Consider the following 18,859-nt stretch of genomic DNA (forward strand, 5'->3'; position numbering starts at 1 on the left):
GCTTTCTGAGCTAGATTACACCTTACACCATAGCAACAGTTGCTAGTGGTGGTCACCTCAGTGATAGTTACAGAGGATGCCGGGAATCAATAGGAATGATGTCATATCCCATCCGGTTATGGAAGCCATTTTATTTTTCTCTCAGCACATCAATTATTTCCCCTCGAATTTAGCAGATAGTGGTCTTGTCAGCTGTTTCGAAGCCCCGGAACCTTCAGCTGTGTGTCTTCCCATGCCCGAGTGGGCACTTCTGGGCAAAGTGTACATCCCCTGGCAGATAAAGTCAGAGGCCAGCTCTTATCTGGTCCAAGTCTGTTTGCAGACAACCAGATCAACAAGATATCACTCTTATTCATCCACGTTATTCATCCACTCTCCACTTTGCTCATTATAATGGTATTGGGAATTTCAGGACATCTTGCTGATAAAGATGACTCACTCCTCTCAGTCCCCAATGAACATCTATCTTGTGAATTGTGCTGCCTTGCCAGAGATTCCCATTCAACTGAGTAATTGGATTTCTCAGTTGTTAAGGTCAATATTGGCATCTTTCCTATTGTTTGTGCTACACTACTGTATGTGTCTCAAAAAGGAGGTCTTATGGCAGCGTTAAGACAAGAGGGCAGGCCTTGAGATAAAAACAATTAAGCGAGTGGAATCAAACACTTGTGCGATTGTACTTTGAAATATGGAGAGATAATTATACCATAGGAAAACAATTATTAGTTCACTATTTTGAGTGTGTTCACCGTCAGGTGCAGCTGAATGTGTTTCAGAAGTCTGATCCTCTGGGTAATTGCACAAAAAAACAACAATATTAAGAGGTATATGCGTGATATTGAAGCCCCTGGGAAGTGAACAGCTTACTGAACAAAGCCTATTCCTGTCCTATTAATGTTAAAAACTTTCCATTAAGCCTCTTACTCATAGTGGGTTCTGTGTTTGAACCATACTGTCGGGCAAGGTGCATCTCTGCCTGTGCTGCAGCAAGCTATAAATCTGTTAGACATCAATTTCAATGGGCAATTCTGCCACGATAGAAGAATGAATGGATCTACCGTAAATAGTGATTTGGGATCTAATTGGCTAAATATATGAATTTCTGCAGCAGAGGAACGTCACAGATTTAGCCTTTTATTTCAATAACGATGATGAAAGTGTTTTGTTGTTTCCATGGGTGTATATACTGTATACAGTGAGGTAGTGTGTGACCTGGTACACAGGGAGCTGTCCAGGCGCATCGGTGCTGAATCGTGCATTTCAATCTCGGTGACATGCGGGTGACAGTAACGTCACCAGCAGCATCTTTACCTTCAAGAGGAGAGAGTGGATCACAAATAACAATAGAAAAGAGGAAAGAGTAGATCACAAATAACAACAAAAATTATGACAGAGTGGATCACAAATAATATAAAAAAAGAGGACAGAGTAAATCACAAATCACAATAAAAAAAAATAGGACAGAGTGCACCAAAAATAACAATAAAAAAGAGAACAGAATGGATCATGAATAACAATAAAAAAGGAGGAAAGAGTGGATCACAAATAACAATAAAAAAAGAGGACAGAGTGGATCAAATATAACAATGAAAAAGGAGGAGAGCGTGAATCCCAAATTACAATAAAAACCAGAAGGTAGAGTGTATAACAAATAACAAAAAATACAGAGAACAGAGTGGATCACAAATAACATGAAAAAGAGGACAGAGTGTATTACAAATAACAACAAAAAACAGGACAGAGTGTATGACAAATAACATTAAAAAAGGAGGACAGAGTGTATCACAAATAACAACAAAAAATAGGATGGAGTGTATCACAAATAACATTAAAAAAAGGACAGAGTGGATCATAAATAACAATAAAATTAGGACAGAGTGGATCATAAATAACAATAAAATTAGGACAGAGTGGATCACTGTGGTGGATGGGATGGCTTGAGCAGCCACACCTGACACTCATTGGTTGGGCTAACAAGCAGCAGGTTAAAACCCCCATCCACACACTCACCCAGGATAGGAGCCCGTGTCACGGCATGTTCTATCTGCTCTTGGCTAATTCCACCTAGCCTCCTCTCTACAAGAAACTCGTGTCGACAACCCATCGTCGTCTGAGTCTCTGTGCCGGAGGGCCCTGAAAACACCATTTGGGTGGCGTGTGGTGGCAAAACTGCCACAATCACAAATAACAATTAAAAAAAAAAAAGAGGACAGAGTGGATCACAAACAACAATATAAAAAGAGGACAGTGTGGATCCGTGTCTTCCCACTCTACGAAACCTTGTGTGTAGGTTTAAATTCGATAAATACAAGGGACCTGGGAGCGGCTTTGTGCTGCCAATATGTCTATATCCGTTCTTCTTTTTCCAGTCTCACCCTGTGGAAAATGTGAGGTATTTTTAGCTGGATCTCGTCCCTCCCTCCCCATAGGTGCACATCCCACCTCAGGTGTACGCACGATTTACGTCAGAGCCTTGGATGTGTGACGTGACCACACACACACACACACACACACACACACACACACACACACACACACACACACACACACACACACACACACACGCCGACCCCTCCCCTTACCACTAGCCTCTTCCCTGATAGCCGGTTCCACGGTCCCTTCATCGCGCCCAGATTGCTGCCAGGTCTTGGGGAACAGATGATAACACACCCTCCCTGGAGAAGACCCGGACCCGGACGATCTGTGTTTTATTCATCCCGTGCACTGGAGTCTTACGTCATCATCTAAGATCTACTATATCCCTCTTTTTGTTTCCATCCTGCTGTGGTTTTTTTCTCTGAGATGGAAGTGAGATGTCGTGCGGCGGCGATGTGCTGTGTTGTCGCGGCTCTGTGCGCTCTGCTCACCGGCTCCTCGGGCACCTCGTCCGGGGACCGACAGTACCTCAACCAGTGGGCTGTGGAGATCCCCGGAGGACTCGCTGCTGCAGAAGCTATAGCCAAAGAACTGGACTACGAGTTGGTCCGACAGGTAGGCACCAGCCCTGCATCATTATTATTATTATTATTATTATTATTATTATTATTATTATTATTATTATTATTATTATTATTATTGTTGTTGTTGTTGTTATTTGTATTATTATTAATATTGTTAGAATAATAATAATTATTATTGTTATTATCATTATTGGAATTTATCGACCCCTAACGGGAGCAGCCGGAAGAAGAAGAAGATTATTCTTGATCTTATTATAATAATAATAATTATAAATATTATTATTATTGTTAGTATTATTATTTTATTATTTTATTTTTATTATTATCATTATTCGATTTTATTAGATTGTTATTATTTTTAATATTGTAATAATAATAATAATAATAATAATAATAATAATAATAATAATAATAATAATTATTATTATTATTATTATTATTATTATCATCATCATTACCTACATTGGCGTTGACTGAACCAACATAGAATTCCTCTAAATCAAAGTATGTGTGATAGCTGTAGTCTGCACTCTGTAGCTTTTCTTCACAGTTTCCTCATTATTTGAACCTTGCTCCAAATGAGCCAACAAAATTAATATATACTTGATGGTATAGTATTACAGTTAACCCGGCAAGGACATTCCATAAATCACAGCATGAAGGGCTTGAGGATTGTTATTTTTAACTGTGAGTATAACTGAGGAAGTTGTTTTGCATTGCTTGGATGGTCAGTGGGGAGGTCTGAGGTCTTTACGATGGCTACGGCCAAATTCACTCGATGTACTCACATCACATACACATTTAATTAAATCTATGACTCACTGTTTACAAAGATCAGATAACCCATAACCAGAGATGTATTTTTATTTCCCCAATCAAACCACCTTTACCTTCTTAGTCATTTTTGCCTAAACAAGCCGGGGACTTTTCCTCATACAAACACAGCAGGTCTCCACTGGGCGACAGTGGCTACTTCATTAATACAGGTATACCTGTGGCTCCTAACAACAGTGGTTAATAATTAACTGAGCTTTCGGGTATCATGGCTACCATGACATATTGTAAGTAGTGTTTGTATCACTGTGTCACCATGTCAGCACCATTAACATTGTGTGGTCAAGCATCAAACTCTGCTACTGTGAGAAAGCACATTTTAATCTTATATTATATTATTATTATTATATATTCATTTCAGTCAGTGAGAGACCTTAAGCAATGACAGTCTACTATTTTAATGTGGAGTATGTTTCCTTCGCCTAATAGTCTTTCAATTCTAACGACTTGGTCCATCTGATCAAATCAAGTCATTCAGTGGGAAAGTAATCAGCGGTCCACAGTTCATCTAGTCTGTTTATAACTAAATTTTTTTCAAAATACCTCAGAGAGTACAATGCAAGCTCAGCACTGAACCTACAGTAAGTAGCTGTTGTGACCAGATGGCTGGTCTCACGTCATCTCCTATAAAATATTTAGAGTCCCTCAACCCCTCTTCCTGTTTGGCAGATTGGGGCCCTGGAGAACCATTTCTTGTTCAAACACCGCCTGCATCCTCGCAGGATGAGACGTAGCGCCAGCCACATCACCAAGCGACTGTCGGAAGACGACCGGGTAAGTGGCCTCCGTCGGTCAATGCCCCCCCCCCCACACACACACACCCCCACCCAGAGTGCTTGGATGGAATGGACCCATAACCATATGCCTCTGCTGCTGCGCGTGGCTTTGAGCAGGTCTCCTGGGCGGAGCAGCAGTACGAGAAGAGGCGCAGCAAGAGAGCCGCTCTGGGCGTGTGCCGAGACTGTCCTGTGGACAAGCTGTTCGACGACCCCATGTGGAACCAGCAGTGGTACCTGGTACGTCCCCAACCACCTCAAATGTGCCATCGCACCAGCACAGTGGCGACAGGGTGAAATACTATACAGACATTAAGAAGCTGCTCCGTCAATGTGTCCAATTGACATTTCAAGAACAGTTCGGAAGCTATGTGTGTGATAGAGACACAGTGTCAAGATAGGATATACATATATAAATATATAAATATATGTTTGTGTGTATGTTTGTGTGTGCATATGTGTTTTTTCCTTGGTGTCTTCATACACATATCCATGTGCATGTTTGAGTATGTTTTTTACCCAGAAATCCTCACGCTATCTGAAACACACACATGTTTAAATCCCCACCCCCAGCCCCACCCTCCAAAAACACAATAGAATTTCATTCATTTCGCTGAGATATCCATTTGTGTAATTGGTCACACAGTCTGTGTGGAGGGCTGGCTGTTAATCCAGCATACTAGAGTGCATCAGCACGTTATAACACCCAATTTACGTCGCATGCGTTGTTTTTTTAGTGCATTGAGGCCAAGCTGCACCACAGAGCAGCAGAGTGTCAGCTGTGCATCAGTTTCCGATCCATTACTGACACATCCACTCCAGCCTGGCCTCAGCCCGCTCCAGGCTTTACAAATGAGGGTGTTTTTTAATGGAAAACACTGAGGCCCCAAAGCTCAGCGGCTGTCCAAAGCTCTATCCTATGCACCTACATGAGGTACAGGTACATTGTGTTATTGGAGTTAGTTGATAGTCACTTCTGTGACTTATTTCGGGAATATCCAGGAATGTCCAGGATATTTAAAATTATAATCAAAACCACATAATAACTGATTAATATATGTTTTTACTTTCTGCATTTCTCTACAGATAATTTATATACATAAAAAATATGAACAGTCTGGAAATTATGAATAAGTAAATAAACAGATAAATAAACTAGTAAACAAACAAACAAATAAATAAATAAATTGATAAACAAACAAACAGATAGATAGATAGATAGATAGATAGATAGATAGATAGATAGATAGATAGATAGATAGATAGATAGATAGATAGATAGATAGATAGATAGATAGATAGATAGATAGATAGATAGACAGATAGATAGATAGATAGATAGATAGATAGATAGACAGATAGATAGATAGATAGATAGATAGATAGATAGATAGATAGATCATTTAATAAAAATAAGTTGACAAATATATAGAAAAATACAGAATACATAATGTGTGATTCTATTCTATGCACCTTATTTGGTAAAGCAGTTAATGTTGCAGTCAAGATTAGAAAATAATTAGGTGGTAAATTAGTGTAATACAGTGTTATTTATCCCCTCAATTCATAATGGTCATTATCATTATGGCTTATTTTACAGGTCACTTTAATAAGATGCAGCCCTGTTCCCAATTCCGTCTACACAAGCCAAACATGAGTCACAGGCTGCGGAGAATAGCAAAGCAAATTGAGATGAATCATATTTTTTGTGCGTATTTGAGCGGATATCGCTAATGAAATTGGTCTTAAAGTGCTGTTTACTGTACTTTATAAAAACAAAATACTGCTCGGTGACACGTGGCACGAGCCACTCGTTTGCTGAGCAAACGAGTGGCTTAACGAGTTCCCTGTGTGGAGCCATGCACTGGGCAGCGTCACGGCTCAAAGAAATGAAGTAAAAAAAAAGGCATGAAAATATTCAGGAAGCATCATTGTGTGTGTGTGTGTGTGTGTGTGTGTGTGTGTGTGTGTGTGTGTGTGTGTGTGTGTGTGTGTGTGTGTGTGTGTGTGTGTGTGTGTGTGTGTGTGTGTGTGTGTGTGTGTGTGTGTGTGTGTGCGTGTGTGTGTGTGTGCGGAAGAAACTTGTGGAGGGAGAACTTGAATGGTGGAGGAGCTGGATAAAGGGGACAGAGAGCAGGCAAAGGAGAGGAGGGATGAGTGCCCATTTAACTATCAGGAGTGGCTGACCGGCCGATAATGTCATCCGAGGCTGTGACTCATACTAGCAGCCTCAGAGTCTTCTCTCTTGTGTGTGTAGATGTGTGCGCGCATGTGTGCATGTGCGTGGTGTAAATGGGTCTTCATTGTGTGCTTGCCGACCTGCTGTTCGAGATGACACGATAAACCGCCTATACCTGTGTGTGTGTGTGTGTGTGTGTGTGTGTGTGTCCACTCAGTGTCTTTTTTAAGCCCTGCGTATCTGTTCACCGCGTTTGACGGGAACCTCTGTGTGTGTCGCGCTGTTGTGAACCTTTCAGCTGCTTTCAAAGTCAACAAGTGAGTCATTTCATTTAGCGGCAAACGGAGCGCAGCGCAGACGTGGGCAGGTTAACGATAAAATCCTTTTCCAAACTAATTGCCCTGATAAACATTATGTATTGGATTATGTACCGAGCTTGTGAGACGATCAGGATTTGTGTTCCTGTTCTATCGGGAGTGCCAAGGGACACTGCCCACTGCTCTTCATTGTGATGAAATACAAAGCTTAATGAGGAGAGAGAGAGAGAGAGAGAGAGAGAGAGAGAGAGGATATGTGGACAAAGACGGTGTGGTTACAGGAAAGGAGGAAAAAAAGGCTGGGGGGGGTGAGTGGTAGGGTGAGAGAGAGAGAGAGAGAGTCTGAGAGAGGGAAGGCGAGGGAGGCAGTGATACATCACAGCGATGACTCACGTCTCGGGGTGGCGTTCCGCAGTGGCTGTGCATAATGCGCAAAGAGCGAAGGAACGGACAGAGTTATTTTTTTTTAGTGCCGTCTCTGGATCTCTGAATCATGCAACCCCCCCCCCCCCCCACACACACACACACACCCCCGGGCCTCCCCTCCACCCATCCCTCGCTCCCCCACAGCTTATCCAATTATCGCAGGCCTGGATCCCCTCCCACCCCACCCAACCCTCTTCCTGCCTCGTAACATGTGATAACCAGGTTTCGGTCGCGTAGTTGGAGAGACACGGGGGGCTAGGGTGATTCATCAGGGGGGAGAGAGAGGGGGGGCGTGGTGGAGGGAGAGAGCATTAGGTGCGTCCTGCGGGGACGAGAGGTGCCACTGTATTGGTCGTTGAAAGCCTCCCAGCGGCACCGTGAGAGGCTCTTGGCGGCCACCCCGCCCCTCAGGTGCTTGGAGGGGGAGAGGACTCGAGCACCCGACCGCTCATCATGGAAATCCTCCAAAGGTCAATGGGAGAGACAGCAGCCATGGGCTGGGATGACCTCTTTTTTTGGGGGGGGGGGGTTGTGATGGCTGATATCGGGGGAAAGTGCTCGGGTGGAGGGTTGGATTAAATCAGGCGGTCGCTGTCCTTTGATGGTGGAAGGGAGCGTTTCGAAGCACCAGGCCGGTAACCCCCGGGTTACAGATCCTGGTGAGATAGAGGTCTTCGTCAGTTATCTTTCTCCCCCCTCTCTCTATCTCACCATCTCTCTCCGTGTGTCCTCCCTCTCTCCATCCCTGCTCTGCATTTTGCTGATGACTGCGATTTCTCTGGCTGAAGTTAAATGACAGAGATGAACTAGTGTTTAAACGACTCCTCTTCCTCCTCCTCATCCTCCTCCTCTTCCTTTTCCTCCCCTCCTCCTCTCCTCCTCCCCTCCTCCTCTCCTCCTCCTCCTCCCCTTTCCTCCTCCTCTTCTTTCCCTTCTTGTCCTCCTCCTCCTCTTACCTTCCTCTTCTCCTCCCCCCTCCTCTTTCCCTCCTCATCTTCCTCCTCCTCCTCTTCCTCCTCCCCTCTTCCTCCTCATCCTCTTCCTTTTCCTCTCCTCCCTCCTTGTCCTCCTCCTCTCCTCTTCCTCCAATCTCCTCCTCCTCCTCTTTCCCTTCTCATCCTCCTCCTCCTCTCCTCCCCTCCTCCTCCCCTCTTCTTCTTGCTCTTCCCCTCCTCATCCTCCTCCTCTCCTCCTCCTCCTCTTCCTTTTCTTCTCCTCCTCCTCATCCCCTCCTCCTTCCTCCTTGTCCTCCTCCTCTCCTCTTCCTCCCCTCTCCTCCCCTCCTCCTCTTTCCCTCCTCGTGCTCCTCGTCCTCATCCTCCTCCTCTTCCCCTCTTCTTCCTCCTCTTCTCCTCCTCATCCTTCTCCTCCTCCTCCCCTCATTCCTGTCCTGCAGCAAGACACCCGGACCTCCTCCTCCCTCCCCAAGCTGGACCTGCACGTGATCCCCGTGTGGAGGAAGGGCATCACGGGGAAAGGAGTCGTCATCACTGTCCTCGACGACGGACTGGAGTGGAACCACACCGACATCTACCCCAACTACGTAAGAAAGTGTTTCCATGGAGACAGCCCCTCCGTCGCCTGCAGCCCGCCGTTACCCGTGGCAACGCTGCCGGTGACGCCTTGCAAGGCGATTCGCCGAGGCGTTAAATAGATGCACCGTATGATAATAATGGCTGCTTATCTAAAGGGTTGCATCTTTTGAGTGTTTGATTCCAGCTGGACCACAGCAGATTGCTACGCTGACTGTATTTAATTACACAGGGATTTGTTTGTCATTAGGAAAAGGAAGCGCCAGCGTTTTAATGACTATTTTGACGGCATTCGTCATTATCTGGGCTGAATGACTGCACAGTGATTAGAGAGTCGTTTGAACAGAGGCTCATCGAGGCTGCAGTGTACAGAGCAACTCTGAGGGACTCCAAGAGCCCCAGCCCATAGAGAGAGAGAGAGAGAGAGAGAGAGAGGGGAGATATGAAAGGGATGTATCAGGCCAGATGGAAAGCAGTGACGCTGCAATTAAGTCCACGCTGTTTAATTAATGCAGCTCGGCCAAGCAGGACGATGCTCATCCTCGACAATCAGGCTATTTTTGGAACGTATTAGCATGAATGAATGGGAGTGATCCCGATATGCCATGAGGATTTTGGGCCTGATGGAGCGCAGCGTCCCGCCGGAGGGGCGTGACTCTAAAAGTTTGGGTGGGAGGGGTCGGCCACAATCCTTCCTGCTCGCCTCAGGTTCCTGGAGGCGAGCAGGTCCTACAGAGATGGCAGGTTGCAGCCAACCAGCTTCTCAGGAGAATGACTGACACGCTGCACTCTGCCCCTGTCGTGGGCAGTGGCAGCAGCATAGCAGATGGTGATGGAGGAGATGAGGACGGACTCAAAAGACGGAGGTGTAGAAGTGCACAATTGCTGTCTTCGGCAGGTTTGATTCCCTCAGCTGCTGCGGGAAGTACATCCCCTGCTGAGCTTGTCCGGTGAGGGAGGGTGGTCCAAGAGTCAGAGACGTCTTTTCCCAGGTTCACATGCCGTCTAGTGTCAGACAGGAAGTGGGTGATGCGCCTGCGGGCGGAGTCAGACACACCCAGCTGGGAGAGCTTGGCCGGGAGCAGCGCCGGGATATCTCACAGTTCATCTGACAGTGTCTCACTGGAAATCTCCTTTCGGGCGTCCCAATTCCAACTGATGAAAGCTAAACGATAAACCGTGCATAATATCAGTGCTATAGCGTGTTATATGGTGTTAACTGGCAGCCGTTGCCGTGAGAACAAACAAGGAGAGCCTCCAACTTCCCATCCACCCTCAGGATAAATGCCCCAGCTCCAGCCATTTCATCATGTCTACCTCTCTCTGCCAGCCGATGCTAATACAACCAAGCAGTCTGTCTCAATAACAGCAGTTCACACACACGCACACAGACACACGCACACACACACACGCACGCACACACACATGCACGCACACACACACACAAACACACACACACACACACACACACACACACGCATACACACACACACACACACACACACGCATACTCACACACACACACACACACACACACACACACACGTATGCACACAAACACACACACACACACACACACTCATACACGCCCAGACGCTGACAACCTAACATCCGATCATTCTTAATCGGTGATGTCCACTGACATCCACCCAGTGCAGAATAAAGAACGTTTCTCTTCATCTCTGTCTCGGTTTCCAACAGGACGCAGCGGCCAGCTACGACTTCAACGACAATGACCCCGACCCCTTCCCCAGATATGACTCCACCAACGAAAACAAGTGAGTTCCCCGTCAAGAAACGCCGTCGGAGAATGGCTGGGAGCAGCCGGAGGAAACGTTGCTATTGACATACGTTTTAAGTATATTGATCCGAAAATGGAATCTCCCTGATTGAAGAGCGGCTGCATCTGTTCAATAAAACATGAAATCCAGCTGAATATGATTCCCTGTGGCAGCAGATGACGTTACATCACAGCCGTGCACGCCACATGCCTGGGAGGCTTAACACGCACGTGTCACACGCTGGCTTCAAATGGCCAGACAGGGACCAGAACACACCGGCTTGTGGCGACGGCAATTTGAAATCATTTGTGCGACAGAGCATCATGTCACATGGCTGTTGAAATGAGTGGGATTTTAGGATTGTCCCTGATGAGCATTATTTGAACATTATCATTACAAAACGGAACAAACAGAACTGAATAATTAAAGCCAAAGGGTTGCGCTCGAAAAATGAGACATGAGAAAGGGTCTGTCAAATTATTCATAACTTTATTGTACTGTATTACATACAGCACAAATGTAAACCAGACCTTATTATTTTTCTTTACTCATTTTACTTCATTTATTTCTGCCCCATTTGCTTCTGCCAGAAATTGCATTAGTCTTACTGGTAAAATGCCTGAAAAATGATCATTATTGTTTCATTATTATCGTAATAATAATTATTAAAATAATAATAATAAGGTAATAATGAAACAACAATCAAAAAGGCAATTTGTTTTACTGGTAAAATGCCTGAAAAATTATCATTATTGTTTCATTATAATAATAATAATAATAATAATAATAATAATAATAATAATAATAATTATTATTATTATTATTATTATAATTATAATTATAATTATAATTATAATTATAATTATAATTATAATTTTTATAATTATAATTATAATTATAATTATAATTATGTCTTTGTTGTCTTTTATTATCAGCTCTCGCCGTCTCAAAGCCCATTCTCCCAGACACATAATCACCACATGACCGAAGGAGTTCTGCTTCCATTTAGTGCAGATGCTGCACACACCATGTTTCCACATGTTTCCAAAATAACACAGCGTGTTATTTTACAGGAGAAACAAAATTAAAACGCTGGTCATACAGCCATCCTCTGGGTTCCTCTGCCAGTGAAAGAGTGAGACACAGCAGAAAGTTGTGTTTTTCAAAATAAATCAATTAGGTTTATATGAGTTTTTCATGCTTGTGTGATCAACTTGTGTAATTATTTGCAAAACACTCAACATAATCTTCCGGTCACATTATTATTATTATTATTATTATTATTATTATTATTATTATTATTATTATTATTATTATTAATAATAATAATAATAATTATTATTATTATTATAATAATAATAATAATAATAATAATATATTTTTGGGGGCATTTTTTCATTGATAATTCTTTGAATGTTGCTTGTTTTCAGGCATGGGACCAGATGTGCAGGGGAGATTGCCATGCAAGCAGACAACAATAAATGCGGTGTGGGCGTGGCGTACAACTCCAAGGTTGGAGGTGAGAGTTTCACTTTTAAATACTTTCAAGGCCGATGTACAAAGTCAGAGAGCAGCGGCATCCTCCGCTAAACAACCAGACGTGACGAGCATCGATTCGGATTCTTAATGGTGCCTCCGGTTACTATGAGTGCATGACCCCAGGTGTGTTGACGGTGCAGAGGAGCCAGGAGGTTTCACTGCTTAGAGACGTGGTTCTCGCACCGGATTTTGGCGAGAGGCCACCCTCCAAAAAGTCGCTGAGCTCCGATCCACCAAAACTATAGTTTCCCACATGAGGGACCTCGCGGCGCGGTCAGAGTGGCCAGCTGGTTCACCGTGCCCTCAACTCACAAGCTGACTGACCGTCTTAAAATAGTTGCCAGTGTCCTCAATATGTGCTTGTGATCATCCAACCAATATTTAGTTTGGGTCTTTTATCCAAACCTTTTTTTAATTTCATTTTCATTTCAATAGAATTTTTTAATTTAAAAAAACAATGTGTAATTGATTGGTTTCTTAAATGAAACAGGGATACGGATGCTGGACGGCATCGTTACAGACGCCATTGAAGCCAGCTCCATTGGCTTCAATCCAGGGCACGTGGACATCTATAGCGCCAGCTGGGGGCCCAACGATGACGGCAAGACGGTGGAGGGCCCCGGCCGCCTGGCCCAGAAGGCCTTCGAATACGGCATCCAGAAGGTAGTTATTACTACGACAGCCAGTCTGATCTCAAACGCTGAAATACTTGAATAATTAGTGGTAAAACGACGCACCAGCTGACGGCGGCTTGTGGCTCTGTCAGGGTCGTGGGGGGAAGGGCTCCATCTTCGTGTGGGCTTCGGGTAACGGCGGTCGCCAGGGCGATAACTGCGACTGTGACGGCTACACGGACAGCCTCTACACCATCTCCATCAGCAGCGCCTCGCAGCAGGGCCTCTCCCCGTGGTACGCCGAGAAGTGCTCCTCCACCCTCGCCACAGCGTACAGCAGCGGCGACTACACCGACCAGAGGATCGTGAGTTGTTTGTTGTTCCGCTCGACAGCAGTGACCCCTCAAACGCCGTTTTTATTGGTTTTGACTTCATCTGTCTGTTTGCTCCCAGACCAGCGCCGATCTGCACAACGAGTGCACCGAGACTCACACCGGAACCTCTGCCTCCGCTCCGCTGGCTGCTGGGATATTTGCTCTAGCACTAGAACAAAAGTATGCATCGCCGAAATGCTCAAACTTCGACTCAGACTTGGGTTTTACCATCGAGATAAAACATCATCGTCATCCGTCCTTCTTTACTCCCTTGCAGTCCGGATCTGAACTGGAGGGACCTGCAGCACATCGTGGTGTGGACCTCGGAGTTTGACCCGCTGGCCAACAACCCCGGCTGGAAGAGGAATGGGGCGGGGCTGATGGTCAACAGCCGCTTCGGCTTCGGCCTCCTCAACGCCAAAGCTCTGGTGGAACTGGCCGACCCGGCCGCATGGAAACACGTCCCGGAAAAGATGCAGTGCATCGTCAGGGACGACACCTTTCAGCCCAGGTATTTGGATGCTGTGTGTTTTGTAATTTGGTGTGTTTTGGCATTCTGACGTTCTGAATGAAGGTAAACTTTGGGTCGCGATCTAATAACGAGCGGAGGATCGAGTGAGGATTTTTACGAGCGCTCTCGTACAGAATCACTTTTATGTAGTGAATAAAACCAGCCAGATTTTAAGTATTTAATTACGGAGGGAGAGATGTCCTAGTTTCCCATCATTTGGGATCCAATAAAGCAAAGTGATATAACCATCTGCGTTACCAAACACGCATCTGTTGCTTTTCACGGGGAATCACGACAATAACAAAATATTATGCCTTGGCCAGTTCACGGGGCCGTGAGCAAGGAATAAAAACAATGTTTTTGCAATAACAGATAATAGAATAACTGATTTTCCTTTGATGTGCTCCTTTGCATGGAGCACTCGGTATAAAAATTAAATAACGCACAATGGGATTAAATGACCAAATGATAAGCCGCCGGAGATGAAACCCTGAGCATTACCTAGAGGAAGCAATTTCCTCCCACTGTCAGTCTGTTATTTCACCCTGTTTCATTTATATTCCTTTCAGGATTAATAGTCGTCCAAATTGAGGGGCAGAGGCTTAGTTGCAATGCTTTGTCCCCAAAATAACCTTAAACGGCATTACATCATTAGCCAGGAAGTAACGGCAGGGCACGGTGGACAGTTTGGTATCGTTATAAGTGTCAATTCCCCATCCGCTTTGAGATCATGACACTCGGCAGCAGCGATTCCCCCCGTTACCTTACTACGTCGCTCCACCTCAATTTAATCCCGAGGATTGGATTTTTATATTGGTAAGTGGTCTGCAACCCCCCCCCCCCTCCCCCAGCCTTATGCCAGCTCGCACACGGAAATCCTTTCATTCATGTCCACCAGATATAGAGATTAACTCTTTTCCTCGTGAATGACTGCGTGCATCAAAATCTGTCCGTGCGTGTTTCCTGTCTGCTGCCTCTTGCGATGTTGAGCAGGTTTTAAATCTAGATTTGGGCTTGGCCAAAGCACGTATCCTGGCACAGAAGCAGTTCTGTGTTGAGTGCATGTTAGATCATTTCCGCACGCTCTGTGTGCTGTACAGTTATATCAAATGTGTGGCCGAGGCCGTCACATGCGGTAGTAAACAGCGGACCTAACGCGTGTATATTATGGGAATAAGACAACATACCAGACATGATGGGCTGATGTTGTTGTGGAGTGCTGTTTGCGTGTCTCTGATGCCCTAGCTGCTATCTCAATGCATCCCCACAGGGCACTGAAAGCCGCCGGGGAAATCACCATAGAGATTCCCACTAAAGCCTGCGCCGGGCAGGAGAACGCAGTGCGCTCCCTGGAGCACGTGCAGGTGGAGGTCAGCATCGAATACACCAGGAGGGGGGACCTGCACATCACGCTCACCTCCCCGTCAGGTGAGAAGGTGGTACACACACACACACACACACACACCCATATAAACAAATACCATGTGTAAACAAACACTAGTCAGGTACTGATACCAATCATGTAGGGTTTTGGTGTCGGAGTGTGTCCGCAATGAAAAAGTCCCATCCCAAGATCTCAATGTCAGATATTTAAGAATATTCTGCTGATGTTCCAACGGTTCTTAGTCCAGGGGTCCAAGTCAGTATTCATGATTTTTTTATATAAAAAATAAAATAACAGTACCTTCATGGACCTTTAGGGGGCTGCAAATCCCAGTTTGGGAATCCCTGGTTTAGATTACTATCTATGTCAGTACTGTTCAGTAAAAAGAATGGATTCAATATTCTCAAGTTATGAGTAGTGGAAGGTAGCGGTTGTTCCTAAAATGATGTGTGCCTGCGTTTGTCGTCCTGCAGGCACCAACACGGTGTTATTGGCGGAGAGGGAGCGGGACACGTCTTCCAACGGCTTCAGGAACTGGGACTTCATGTCCGTCCACACCTGGGGCGAAGACCCCGCTGGGACGTGGACTCTGAAGATCACCGACACGGTGAGTTGCACGCCCGCCATAAGTGGAGCCGATTCTTCTTCCCAAAGTTAAACTGACATTTTTGTCTTTTTTTGTTTGTTTGTTTTGTTTTTTTTACAGTCCGGGCGTATGGAGAATGAGGGTCGGATTCTGAGCTGGAAATTGATCCTCCACGGGACCTCTGAGAAGCCGGAGCACATGAAGAAACCCAGGGTGTACGTTCCCTACAACGCCGTGCAGAACGACCGCCGTGGCGTGGAACACATGGACGACATGATGCAGGTGAGTGCACGGCGTCAGGTGTAATGGCTCTAACTGCCGTTCTCTAGTTGGAAACACTATCTTTACACTCTGTCACAGAGTCCGAATGTACTGCCTCCCACAAGTCTGAATGCTAAATTCTGACCCCTGGCAATGGTTATTTCTCACACAAATAAAACAGATAACATTTACTGTTACATAATCGGCATTTTTCAGCGGTTTGGTTTTATGACGTTACGCTGATGAGACAAAATGATATAAACCTGTGTGAGGAGCTCAGGGTGCAGTCGGTAAAAATGAGGTTTTAGCCACCGTGACAGAGATTTGAAATAGAAAATGACCATGTAATCCTTTCGTTACGGATCCAGAGACAGAGCAAAGGTTCAAGATTATTGAAAATATATGACATTAATCCTTTCAACGGGTATTACGAAAGTATGATTTCTGAGGCCATGTGCTTCATCTTGTTGTCTGACCCGTCTCCGTCCGTCCAACCATCTAGGAGCCCACTCCAGCGAATCCACCTCAACCACAGAGGATCCAGAACGCTCCAGCGCCACCCCCGCCAGCCAAGCCCCAGCAGGCGCTCCGGAAAGACCCGGGTCCGCCCTACTCCCCGTCCCTGGCCCTCCTACGCCTCCTGCAGACGGCGTTCAACAGACAGACCCCGGCCTCCAACGCCGACGCTCCCGTCGCTCGCAGGAAGCCGCACCGGGGCGACGGGCGCCTCCCTCGGCCCACGCACCTCCCCCCCCAGCAGCTCTACCAGGCCCTGGACAGGATCAACAAGGACAGAGGCCGAGCGGACAGTCTCTACAGCGACTACAGCGACGGCTTCTATAGCACCAAGCCCTACAGGCACAGGGACGACCGGCTGCTGCAGGCCATGTTCGACATGATAGCCCAGGACAGCCAGTGAGGACCCTAGGTGGAGAGGAGGGGAGTGGGTGCATAGGAGAGGACGGAGTGGAGGGAGGGGGTGGAAGAGAGGAGCGTGTAGCGGTGGAGACGGGAGGGGTGAGGGTGAGGTAGGGAGGAGAAGGGAGGGAAGGAGGAGAGGGGAAGAATGAAGGGCGGGGGTGGGGGGGCGGATTTAAAGACGGAAGGGGCTAGAAACGAAGAGGACGGGGAGGAGGTCAGGCATGACCGGGGCGGAGGAGAAGCGAGAAAAGCTAGAGCCGGGGGGGGACACACACACACTTTTCCTTACAGTTCTGCTGAGTTCCCAAAAAAAAGACATTCAGATATGCATTTCTGATGTTTTCACCACGAGTCTCTGAGGCCGTTTTCACTCGTCCGTTCGGGCATTTTAGACAGAGGTCTGAGTCACTCCAGCCACCGGATAGAAGACTTCTTGTCTCTTCAACCCCTGCATGCCAACCGTAGAGGACTCCTTTTTGTAGTTGTTATCTACATGTATATATATATATATATATATATATATATATATATATATACTATCACTATATTATACCAAGACAATGATTGTAGTCCGGTTTCGGAGATCTGCTTTCCAACCATCGTATTTCATGCCATAACTACACAAAACATATTTGGTGCAATGGCAGGGCACAGCCTCAGCTTCCTGGAGGCCATGACGACTTTCAAGGTCATTTCACTGAAGCAGTATCAACCAGGTAAAAAGGAGGTTTGAGCCGCCTTGTTTTTTAGGAGCTCCGACGATCCCTAAGGGTGTGTTCAAGTGTATTGTGCAGCCTCCTGAGTATTAAGTAGCAGATACATGGAATCAAAACTATCGAGAGCATTCTATGAGAAAGTACCCCCCCCCGCCCCCCCCAGGGAATTCATCATCTTTATCTTGTTTTTTTAAATTAAAAACCAAGTCCATATGTATGTGGTTGAGTACATGATGAGAAGAGCCTGTAGGAAAGTTGTTATGCTGATACACTCAAACTGAAACGACCGAAACTCTCCTCCTCCTCGTGCAATCTTATTTATTTTGTAAAAGTACAGTACAATGCTGCATTAAATGAAATATTTTTCTAAGGATTCCTCATAATTTATGAAAATAATATATACAGTATATGAAAACATTAAATCCCTTGGTTGGTTTGTTTAACTTTAGTGTAGTTTTACTCCATAGTTGCAAAATCAGTGGAGTTCATGAAACATGGAACCATGAACTCCACTACAACACTGCCAAATGTTTGCTGTCCAGAAAGAAGCTTGTGTGTGTTTTGGTCTTAACGGCTGCCACCTTCTTTACTTTCCATCCACAGTGCGACGGCTACAAATACGAATCGTTCCGGGCGCCCTGGAGATTTTAGCGTGAGCGCGTGCTGCGAAATGGCGTCTCGGGTATTCCTTTTTTCTCGCCGGTATCACCGTGGCCCGAGGGGCCGGTCGGACCCCACCCGGCGGCCCCGCCCGGCGGACAGAGAGCTCTGCACCGACGCCCTCAAAGCACATTCGTCCCGAGCGCCTTAACTCGCGCTGTGGCAGCCTCGCCCATGTGTCTCCGTTGGTCCAGTGCGAATAACGTAACCGTAGTCCCAGCGTTTATGACGGATTTATGAAGCCTCTATGCAGAGTCCCCACCCCCGGCCCCACCCCCCGAGCTTATTTTCTAGGGTGATGGTTCGGAAGCTGCTTGCCTGTCTGCCTGGTGACCTTTTTAGCCGCTGCTTCTCTGCCGACGAGGTGACTGAAGAAGGGGAGAGGGGTGGGGGGATAAAATAGTTTACATTTGCCTTGTAATTTCATCCATCCCGTAGTAATTAGCTGAAGCTGTTATTCCGTTTGTTTTCGTATTTTTAGCTTTTGA

General features: G+C 45.9%; 1 protein-coding gene across 1 annotated transcript; it reads left to right on the plus strand.

The window, feature by feature from the left end:
* Window positions 1-2,802: 2,802 nt before the first annotated feature.
* Window positions 2,803-16,993, plus strand: pcsk1 (proprotein convertase subtilisin/kexin type 1; the record flags this gene model as incomplete). Its single annotated transcript, XM_080001399.1, has 14 exons — window positions 2,803-2,991; window positions 4,464-4,568; window positions 4,688-4,810; window positions 8,889-9,035; window positions 10,726-10,802; window positions 12,236-12,324; window positions 12,835-13,007; window positions 13,111-13,323; window positions 13,412-13,512; window positions 13,610-13,843; window positions 15,114-15,271; window positions 15,701-15,834; window positions 15,934-16,095; window positions 16,577-16,993. The coding sequence occupies 14 exons, from the start codon at window positions 2,803-2,805 to the stop codon at window positions 16,991-16,993; spliced, it is 2,322 nt and encodes a 773-aa protein (XP_079857525.1).
* Window positions 16,994-18,859: the final 1,866 nt, after the last annotated feature.

This window comes from Zeus faber (genome assembly GCF_960531495.2).
Source record: "Zeus faber genome assembly, chromosome: 5".
NCBI classification, from domain to species: domain Eukaryota; kingdom Metazoa; phylum Chordata; class Actinopteri; order Zeiformes; family Zeidae; genus Zeus; species Zeus faber.